This window comes from Anguilla anguilla, chromosome 5 (genome assembly GCF_013347855.1).
Source record: "Anguilla anguilla isolate fAngAng1 chromosome 5, fAngAng1.pri, whole genome shotgun sequence".
NCBI lineage: Eukaryota > Metazoa > Chordata > Actinopteri > Anguilliformes > Anguillidae > Anguilla > Anguilla anguilla.
Window position 1 is genome coordinate 16,967,637 of NC_049205.1, and position 11,198 is coordinate 16,978,834.

An 11,198-nucleotide genomic window follows, 5' to 3' on the forward strand; every position below is an offset into this window, starting at 1 on the left:
ATTAAATATGAATTCATTTTGATTTATATAAATTATATTTATTAAACTCATAAATAAGTAGTTATGTCAGCCATAACAGCATCAATTATTATTATTATTATTATTATTATTATTATTATGCGTTGAAAAGGCAAAATAAACTGATAAAGAAGTCGGTGGTCCCTGCGGTGTTAAACTGCTAAATTTGGCTCTTGCTGGCTGCCGTAGGAATGATGTCTGTTTTGATCATGTGATTTCAAGGAAGGAACAGTTGGTGAACAGTTGTTGCGCTCAGGGAATGAATTCGTGTTTTTTCCCCCATACTTCGCAGACTTGAAGGTACAGAAAATGTGTGCTTTAAGTACAGTAACCTAACATAGATGACACCAGAAGGAAAACACAGTTTATTCTTTCTGTATCATACTGCTAACGTATGGGGGGGGGGGGGGGGTTGACTGTTGGTTCGTTAACCATATAGTGTCTATGTCGCGAACTATCGTTAACTCAGGTATAGACGAGTGCATACGTTTCGTACAAGTCGTCTTTGCTTTCAAGATCCCTTAGTTGCATAAAGTGAATTTATTTTCAAGCTAACTGTCAGTACATAGGAGACCGCTATAGTCGCATTCTACTTTTCTGGAATGTTTGGAATGACCAATTGGCAAACATGAAGGTCTTCATGGAGATCAGCTACTCGGAAGGACAATTCGCTTTATTTATCTTATACTTTACGCTGAAGCGCCAGGAAGCCTGTTCTATTGGGTAATTCACCCTGTCTGTGCCCTGCTCGTACAGGCCATGAACGCAGCAAGGATTTCTTCAGTTTAACGATCCCCACGAAACCAGGGAATTCATAAGACATTGCGTGCGATCCCTCTCTCTGCTTATCTACACACGCAGGGCAATGAAAACAATGTATGCACGACAGTTCACGTTCTGTGACTGCATGAAAAAGCTAGCTTTGCATTATTACTGTCAGGGATATGATTCCTGTTTATAAAGCAAACTGTAAACTTTTGAGAGAGTATGCCTGCTAACCCAGCATTGCTGTTTCTCCGAACAACAATAAGCTCTAGTTTCTTTTTCAGAATGCCCTTAAACTTCTGCCCTGAGTGTGGCTCCAAGCTGCTAACAAACTTCAAGTTCTGCCCGTCTTGCGGACAGAAGCTGCCCTTCCTTCTGGACACAGCACAGGTCGACTCATCCACCAGCTCACCAGCCGCTCCACAGATCAGTGTGACTGACGGCTCTGCCACTGCGCAACTGCAGAGCTCCCCCTGGCCCACCCAAGCAGAGCTGATACAGCACACTGGTGATGGTACGAAAACTTCAGGCCAGCACGCACATACCCACATACATGTGCAGAATACATAGATATACATGCAGTAGTCCACATTTACACTTCAGCTGGCTACCATTGGGGCATTACTTCAAACTAAGCCCTAAAAGATGCGATCTTTCTTATTGAAATGTGGGTCAAGATGCTTGTCTGTTCTCCACAGGTCCCGCCAGCTCTGTTTCTGGTCTGCCGCGCTCCCCTCTGCGCCGGACCCAGAAGTTAGTCAAAGTCACGGAGTCCGCCAGCCCCTTGCTGGCGTCGGCCGCACCCCTGCTCGCCGTGTCCCCAAAATCTGCAGCTGCCGGTGAGTGAGGGAAATGTGGTGTCGGCTTAACAACTCCGCTCGTAATGTTCTCTGAGGCTACGCCACCTGCTGGCATAAACACTCTCTGCGGTCATTCAGGGACACTATCATCCGCGGGCCACAGAACTCTGTTTTTACATGTTTTTGTTGGTCTCTAGTCCCATCTTCTTTTTCACATCAAAAAAACCGACCATGCTGGGACTTTAGCGGGCCCCAGAAATGCAGCTTCAGTCTTTGCTCATTGGTTACACCAAGAGAATTTAGCACCAAACGCTTCCATAACCTGGGGTAAATGAGCTCAGCTGTCAATCAGCTGAGCTCATTTACCTTCGCCCAGTCTGTTTTACACACCCAGTTTTTTTTTTACAGGTAAGAGCCCAAAAGCCTTGTCGTCACCTTGGAAACGGCAGGCCCATGCAAATGTCAGCCAAGAAGAACAGGCCAACGCAGGGGTTTTGACCTCGTCATCACCCAAATCACCCAAATCCCCCAAATCACCCGCTGTAGGTGAGGAAGTGCAGTGTTCTCCTCCACGTTCTGCTCTACAGTTGGGAGGGAGAGCTGCATTGGTGGAGTGGCTAAAATCTGGTGTCACTCTCTGCATGTTTTCAACCTTTTTCTGATCCAAGGATCCCCACCCAGACTCAAAGGCATGTGTGGGGCCCCCTATCATAAGTTTAAAGGGGTTGTATATTTTTTTAAATTATATTTTGAAATATTTTCCCAATTATCTTTATAGTCATTGTGTATCAAGCCAGGTACCCCCCTACAGTGTCTTCAAGGACTCCCAAGGGTCTGTGGACCCCCTGTTGAAAAGCCAGTGCTCCTAGTGCAGTGGCTCTCAGCCATGGCTCTGGTCAGTTGCTGCCTGTGCTTCACCATAAAATCAGCAGCCAGTGTAGGCCCAAGTAACCAGTCAGTGAGTTTATAGTGCGATAACAGTGTAATGAACCTCTTTAATCCATCAGTCAAGTGCTGATTAATAACACAAACCTGCAGGGCGAGGGTTGAGAACTACTGCCCTGAGAATGATGGTGTCTAGTTCACACGGTCATGGGTGCTGGTTTACCATCAGGAGCAAGCAGAGAAGCCTGATTTGAACTGTCTCTCTTTATCTCTCACTCTGTCTTTCTCTTTCTTTTTCTCTGCTACACAGCAAAGAACAAGTCCAAAAGAATGAAGCGTGCATCTGCCCCAAAGCCACTGGAGGAGGGCGAGCAGGTGACGGACACAGCTGGCGTGCAGTGGAAACTGGTCAAACTGCTGAGTCAGAGCGATACAGAGATCTTCTATGGGGGTGAGTGCACAGGGCCCCAAAAGCCATAGTCTGGATGAAAAAATGCATCTCCTCTTAAGATGTCAGGGGAGGCGGGAGCTTCGATCTCCCCGCCAATCGGAATGCTTGGGGTTGAGATAACAGATTGAGTCTTGCTCCCAGATGTAGGTTTCAGGGTGTATGAAATATAATGTTGTATTGTGGTGTGCGGTATGTTTGTATGTCATTACTTGATGAAATAGGGAATGTCATGTCAGCATGTCAGCTGAAAGCTTCCCCTTGGGTAATGTTTAGGTAAATTATGTGGCAGTTTGTACCTGTACCCCCAAGATTAGATCAGAATCTTTCTTTGTTGAAAGACTGGTTTAGTAACAGTAACTGAGGGGTAACTAAGAACTTAATAATCTTTTTTTATGTGGCTAATTATTTATCATGGCACATAAAGAAAGTTAGGTGATAGAAGTGGATTTTTGGTTTAATAATGCTTCTTTGTTTCCATTATTGGTTCTTCAGTTCAGCAGGTCACAACAAGAGCCTGTTCTGCAGACTACGAACACATACTCAAGCTGGTGAGTAAAGTCTCGAGTGGGTTTCTGCTTTCTGTCAGTGTTCAGCTCATATCAGCAACCCTGTTCTGCTCTTTGCCACAAGGGAATTCTATCTCCAGAGCAGGTCTGGTGCACAGATACTCTGCTTGGGTTTTTTTTTACAGTGAACTCACTTGCTGATTGGCTCTTATCACAGCAGTTTCATGCCAGCCCTGGTCTTCATTAGAATGATGTCATCCTGTTGCAGAAGATTTCATTTTCTTAGGGTGATGAAGCACGGACTGTGTGAGAGGGTTTAATCCAATCCTAAGGTCTTCCATTTGGATTATTTTATTGTTATTTAATTGTTATTAATGTATTTCCCAGTTCCACTGGCTGTAGTTGTAATGTGTTTTTCTTTTATAGGCTTCGAAAGATGGGAAAATCTTCAATGAGCAGAACTTCTTGCAGAGGGCAGCCAAACCCACGTCAGGTAAGACACCACTTCCCAGGGACCTCTGCTGGTGACTGACAGATCACCAGACATTTTCTTTTTCTTTACATACTTGGGTCGTTGGTACAGTATTTAGAGTTGAACCTAAAAACTGTCTTCAAGTGAATCAGGCTTGTCCATATGTTTATTTTTGTCCATATGTTTATTTTACCCTCTAGTGAAGAAGTGGAAGAAGGACAAACAGATGGATTTTCTGGGCCTTCCTTCCTGTGATGGCTTTGGGCTCCATGCAGATTCATACAGGTGTGTGTGTGCACGTGTGTGAGTATTCGAGTCACAGAGAATCCAGCCAGTGAATGTTGCCTCATTGGTGTGTGTGTGTGCGTGTGTGTTTGTGTTTATGTGTCCCTAGGTTTCTGATCTTACCTAACATGGGCCAAACTCTACAATCCTTTATGCCTGAAGGGGAAGTGCTGTCTGAGAAAGCTGTTCTGCAGCTCTCTTGCCGAATAGTGAGTACAGGACCTGCTGTGTTTGTATATATGACAGTTCTGTTCTTCCCATGTCACTCTCCCTGTGCTCTGGCCCTTCTGCCAAATACTGCACCCACTTACCAGTTTCCCACTATTAATCCACTGTTGTTGTCATGGAGACAGCAAGAGGCAGGAAAGCATGATGCAGAGTAGCCAAATATTTTTCTCTTGATTCTTTCCTGTGCTAAGGCAGCCTTTCTTCCTTTACCAGGCAGCACCACCAGGTGGCACTCTGCTCCATCAGATTACAAGTCAAACTGCCATGCCTGCATTCACTTGCTCTAACATATAGATCAGGGTGTCAGGGGTTGAGTCCATCAACCTGCAGTGCTGCTGAATTGTTACTGATCACGGCTCACGTGTTCCTCCCGTCTCCTCCCCCAGCTGGACGTGCTGGAGTACATCCACGAGAACGAGTACGTCCACGCTGACATCCACGCCGAGAACATCTACATCGACTTCACAAAGCCCTCACAGGTGAGTGTGTCCTTTACCACTGGACTCACACTGGTAAGTCGGTCCCACATGACCCTTGACCCAAACGAGTGAACCTGTCCCAACTCAGGTGAATTTGTCCTGCCCCAGTTGACCACACAGGTTCTTTAATTTAAATCCTGCCTAAAGTGGGTGCCACTCCCCCTGGTCTTAAGTCAGATGAGACGGACTCCTCACTGTGTGTGGATGGCAAGATGACATGGAGTCATACGATAAGTGAGGCGGTGGAATGAGTCGGATGTCGCTTACCTGTCCCCAGGTGTACCTGGCGGGATACTGCCACGCTTTCCGCTACTGCCCCAGCGGGAAGCACGTGGAGTACCGGGAGGGGAGCCGCACGCCACACGAGGGCGCCGTCGAGTTCATCAGCGTGGACTCTCACAAAGGGGCAGGTGAGCCGAAACAAGGTCCCCTTGCCCTGCTCCATTGTACTCCCCCCACTCAAGGGTGGCGCTACGGACAGCTGTGTTCCGCCCTGTGGTCCGCAGTGACGCTGCCATGAATTCAGTACCTTGAGATGAATGCACATAGAAATCTTCTGTATATTTTTCCCTGCAATTCTCTTGACCTCTGACCTCTGTTTTACCTCTATTTTTGTTGGTGACCCTGCTCATCCCTCCGCTGTCTCCCCCCGTTCCCCCACCCGCCCCCAGGCCCATCCAGACGCAGTGACCTGCAGGCCTTGGGGTACTGCATGCTGAGCTGGCTAGCAGGTGCTCTGCCCTGGACCTCGCTCACAGACTGCCCTGCCAAGGTCATGGCTGAGAAGGAAAGGTGAGAGGGCATCCATAGGTCAAAGGTCAACTGTCACAGTGAAACAAATGCATGTCACTCTCAGTTTTCATTTACAGGTTCAAATATAAAAAATGATCTATGTGTTGACGGTGTCATTGCATTTGTGTGTTTGTTTGTCTTTGATCTGTTGTATTCTTACAAATACCTTTTGATTTAGTAATTCCTTATGAAGTGATGTTCATTTGTAATGCCTAATCTCTACAATCTCTGTCTGAACACAGATACATGACTGATGTTCAAGGACTCAGGACCCAGTGTTTTGGGAGGAAAAAGATGGCAGGTGTGTGTTGATGTGGGCACATCTTCATCTTTATCTTAGTCTTCTGACTACTCTGATAAAAATAAAATAAAATGATCAAATATTAAGTGGGTAAAATCTCTATATGACTGCAGGAATCAGTAAATTTTCCCCGTGAACGTGAGAGAAAGCACCGGAAGCACCAGTCTGCACTGTGGGCTACGTTATCTGGGTCAGTGGTGCCGAGCCTGGCCATGCAGTGTCTGAGACGAGGGCTTCGCCTGTGCTGTGCTCTGCAGGTGCGGTGCAGGTTTACCTGTCCCAGGTGATGAGCCTGCAGTACACAGAGAAGCCCGATTACCAGCAGCTGCACAGCGGTCTGCTTGGGGCCCTGCACAAATTGGGGGCGTCTCTGGATCAGCCCATTGACCTGCGGGTAAGGACACCTGTGCAGGCTCAGCTGACATTAGTGCAGGAGCCACAGTGAATCTAACCAAAATTTAAATCCCCCCTCCAATCACCAAGACATGGATTCAACCAATACACTTTTCCAAGCCGAGAAGTGGAGTATAAAACCTGCTGAATTACTGCCTGGGTTTGAGGAAGGGCAATGCCCTGCAGGGGTCCTTGTACAAATGAGTTTATTGTTTGTCTTTAATATTGTATTTTCTTTAACTTATAAAAAACTTTCAGTGTCTCACTGACTCCCTTAGTACCACTGACATTTTATCCAGCCTATTTGGTGTTAGTGAGTGAAATATCTGTCAGATGTTCTAAAGCAATTTGCTGTCTCTTTGAAGCAGATTTTGTTGATTGGAACTGTTTGTCTTCACAGGTGTAGCCTGGAAGAGGAAGGAAAGTTCTCATCGGGGGATGTTTTACGCTGAGTTTGTGTGTTTTTAAACCACAGACCTAGAATGTGACTGCTAATTTTGACATGCTTTGATTTGTTTTTGTTTAATATAGTCACTTTCAGTTAATTTTATCAATGTTATTGCACTGGGTTGGTGTTTTTTTTGGTCTGGTTTGCTGGTTTGGTTTTTAAAATACTGGTTGAAATATTAGGAGGGTGGGTTTCACCCCCACCCTGTTTTGAGATGGGATTCAGAACACATGTTCTAAAGTTTGTATCACTGAAATATCACATATACCGAAATTTGTTTGTGTTGGGTATGCTAGATGTGAGCCACATCCATGGAACATTCTCCATTTTAGAGGTCATTGGGATTTTGTGTTTTATGCTTGAAGAATAGTTTTTAATATTTGCATTTGTGGGCAGATTAATCCATTCATTGGGAATAAAAAATGTTTTAGTAAAATGCTGCTTCTTCAGTTTTTCATGTTGTTTCCTTATGTATGACTGTTGACATCATTAGAATGCTCTTTGGAGTCATCTCCAATACAGCAAACCTGTATTCCTACAGAATTCATCACCATTTTAATGAACAATGCTTTAGAGTAGGAAGTGTACTGTATTTGCGGGGTAATAAAGTGCAAAACACAGAAGAATAGGCTATTGGCTTTTCGTTAGTGTATTACTGTATATATTGCTTGCTAACAAGCTAAAAGCAGCTAACACTAATTAGCAGTGAGTCCAGGTTTCTATATTACAGTATTGCTGTTTTGTACTTTACTGGATCTATGTGGTGGCTGCCACAAACTGATATGAGTCATCAAGGTCTCCACTTTAGCAGTAACTAAACTTCCTGACTTCACATTCAGAGCTGCAGAGACATAAACGTAGGCTGAATAAATTCAGAGAAAACCATTCTTTGAATACTGTTCGTCTGTCACTGAACCACTTGACTGGTGAGCTTGTGTTTTCTGTATTTCTGGTCTTGGTCAAACTTCACAACTGACGTTGTTTTTTCTGCCTTGTTAAAGGCCCCTCAGTCAAAACCTCCCTCCCAGGCCGGTCTCTCTTCTGCTCTAGCCTTTTGTTTGTGGAAGCCAAAGCACTAGCATGTGGTTTCTTGGGCCCTCCTGTTCACCGTACTATATGACTTCTGACTTGGTAGTTTGGTTAGCGTCCACTTCCTGCTGAACCCCCAGCAGAGGCTCTTGGGTGCACATCCACCTTACCCTCTCAGTCCGGTTCTTGGATTCACAGCAGGGATTGGGACAAATCAGAAACCTGTGATGACTTCAGCATATCACTTTTCTGAACCCACTCCCCCCCCCCCCCCACTTCCCTCCCACAGCATCTCTGGATGCATCTCTTTTTTTCTTCCAGCCTCCTCCTTCCTTCCTGTCCTCTTTCCCTTACACACTCCCATTGTTCTGCACCATCATCCAATCCGCTGTCAGATGAATTCCAGGGCAACATGTCCCCAGTGATGGCTCCAGGAAACATTTTGTCACTTTTTTTTTTATCCCTCCATCATCCATAGAGACTGTTATGAAAATGAATGAATGAGTGTTCTGTGGCACATCACCTCTTGCTCCTGAACTTCCTATTACCCTCTGCAGCAGCCCGTCCCACTCACATGCAAAACTCCGCTCACTGCTTTACAGCATCATGGCCACCAGGAGGTAGGGGTGCTTCTCCCACAGAAATGAAAGAACATCAACAGCAGCCACACTCCGATGTGTGGAGATCTCATATAAACACAGTAGAAATACGTCTTCTTTTGAATTTTGTACCTTTTTTTTGTCATTGGACACCCAGGCCATATGTGGGATATGTAGTTTAGTTTTGGTCATGGACTGGCATGAACTTCAGCTCCCATGAGTCTCCGAGTGCTAGCAGTATTGTACTGCTAGCAGTATTGATGATGGGCAGGGGTTGCAACAGAGTTCCCCTCTTTCAACTAAAATCGATACGCTTGGGGAGGATAAAGCACACACCCCCCACCCCCACACTAGAGTGTGCATTCTGGGTAATGACAACGGCAAAACTTTCGTAGAGCTTTTGTTTCAATTCCTCTCACAGTCTAGATTCATTAAACAGCTTGCTCTTGTCATCAACCATTCTAATGTTATTCTTCTGTTTGTAACCACACATTAGAACCAAACCTCAGATCCCCCCTCCCCAACCCCAAAGCCCAAACCCTAATGTGTTTTAGGTTTTGGGAGACTGACAGTTTTCCCCCCCACAGGTTATTTGGGTGACAGAAAGGGCATGATTTTTCAGGCCCCATGAGCTCACTCCCATATGATCTCTCTATCGCTCTGACTCAGCAATTTGACTAGCTTCCACTTCCTGCCAGCTGTGTCCGTCACCTGATCGCCCTCTGCCATTAGCTCTGGGCCATATGTGGACCTTTCACTCGTGGCCTTGCTCTTCCCTCCAGACAAGAGAGGGAGAACGAGAGGGAGAGATTGTCAGACAAAGAAAGATAAAATAAATGGAAAATTCGGACTATTGTCCTTAATAAGACATATTATATAGACGGTAATGTGGAAAACAATGAGGTGTAACCTCACCTCGATCGGACTGACTGGCTGTTGGTGATGTCATGGCTGACAGTGATGCTGAGGGAACAAATTCTGGATCATCCTCCTTATCTTCCACGTCAATCACAGTGACCTTCGCAATTGTAGAGTTTTGCCCCTCCACAAATGAATTCAGCGCATTTCATTATTGGCAATGAAGGAACACTCCCAATATTCCCTTCCTGCACATTTCCCAAAACTCTATACATAAATCAGAGGCCTCATCAGCAACCATATCACAATGTCCACATACATTTTTTTCTTGTAATCTGCAGTTTTCAAAAATATCAATGTCAGCCTAACAGGCTATTGGATTTTAAGTATCTGGATTAAAAATACAGTGCAAAATAGCCAATTTTGCTTTGTCTTTTCTGTCAAGTGCTGTTCCACTTTCCATCTTACACTTTCACATTACGCCACCATAATGCCATTTTGTGACTGACCGGGTACAGAATAAGTATTACTTATTTATTGTATTTGTAACAGGTTATTTATAATCAAGTTTTGTTCCCATAGAGACATTAATTAATCAAGTTTTGTTCCCACAGAAACATCAAAAGCACAAAGCAGGAAGCATGTGATGTGTGGAGTACAGTAGAATTCTACCCCCTCCCTTCCTGTGAATGCAGAATTTTCAATTCTTACAATACACCACAGGGTGGCGCTCTATCCCTTCGGTCACATGGCAAACAGTCACTCATCAGCCAGGCTACCTTACAAAGTCTCTCAAATCAATTTGTGACAGTTTAATTACAACAGCAATCATTGACATGGACATAATCGTAATATTTTACATTTATATGTGGGTGCTAATGCTATATTGTGCTTTCTAGAGTTAAGAAAATCTCATAGGGAAAAATTGGGAAATGAAGTAGGATGTTAGGTAGGTCTGCACTGCAGTGGAATGTAACCATAGCCAGGTAGGGCAAGAAGTCAGCAAGTGAGAAATGCCTGAACATTTTTCTCAAAGGGTTAGTCTTTGAGTCGACCTCTGTAGCATGATTTTTAGACTCTATCTTTCATGAAAACAGCTTATCCCAATGATAATATATGGGCAAGAACAGCTTTTGGGCCAAAGATATCAAATGCCAGGTAGCCATACAGTTGTGGGAAAGTGCTGAACCAGTGATGCAAGTCTAGTTAATGTATACAGTATATCATTAGTTCTACCCTTCACCCTCTTGACCTCTGACCCTGTTGCCTGTTGTCAACAATAACCAAGACTCCCCCCCCCCCCCCCCTCCACCCCCCCAAGTTCGGACCAGTGCATGTTTTTCGCATTCCTGTGGGTTTATTATCAGCTACTTGTAGTAGGAACAGTTCACTGCTGGCCAGTACAGACAATTGTGTTCTGTGATTCTGTTGTGAGCAAAAGAAGGACAAAAAATGATTGCTAACAAACAAACATGCGAGTAAAACTAGCTTCTTCTTAGATGATGCTTCGGCCTACAAACTATTGACCAACATATCTATGATAATCCTGCCTTTAGCCCTACTAGACCCACTCAAGAATCTGACAACAGCAGGGCTTGGAGAAATGTCCAACGCATGGAATAACCATTGCTTGTAGCTGAAGAAAGGCGTGACCAAGTCTCTTTATGCTGCGACGTTTGGTGTGCCAGTGGAACATTGACTAGTTATTTCCACTCCAAGCACCTAGATATTGATTCAACCAATCAACGTGTCCAAAAATGTGATGTCTAAGCAATGTCTAAATGTGGCCCTTGTGAACTGGTTTCATGTGAAGAGATTTTTACATCAGTGTTCTCAGAAAAATAGTCCATAAAAAGTCCCTAAAAGGTATAATGCTTGTCACTGGGGCA

At 44.7% G+C, this 11,198-nt stretch overlaps 1 protein-coding gene across 3 annotated transcripts; it reads left to right on the plus strand.

Annotated features, from left to right (window-relative positions):
* Positions 1-199: 199 nt before the first annotated feature.
* On the plus strand, positions 200-7,259 carry vrk3 (VRK serine/threonine kinase 3). Of its 3 annotated transcripts, none has more exons than XM_035416567.1 (15): positions 200-318; positions 1,068-1,297; positions 1,482-1,622; positions 1,992-2,129; positions 2,779-2,919; positions 3,412-3,467; positions 3,852-3,918; positions 4,098-4,182; positions 4,292-4,391; positions 4,797-4,889; positions 5,167-5,299; positions 5,561-5,681; positions 5,924-5,982; positions 6,240-6,376; positions 6,776-7,259. In XM_035416567.1, the coding sequence occupies exons 2-15, from the start codon at positions 1,069-1,071 to the stop codon at positions 6,779-6,781; spliced, it is 1,506 nt and encodes a 501-aa protein (XP_035272458.1). In that variant the 5' UTR covers positions 200-318; position 1,068; the 3' UTR covers positions 6,782-7,259. The 3 variants fall into 3 exon arrangements, with proteins under 3 accessions (XP_035272458.1, XP_035272459.1, XP_035272457.1); XM_035416566.1 differs by lacking the exon at positions 200-318 and adding an exon at positions 479-741; XM_035416568.1 differs by lacking the exons at positions 200-318; positions 1,992-2,129 and adding an exon at positions 474-741.
* Positions 7,260-11,198: the final 3,939 nt, after the last annotated feature.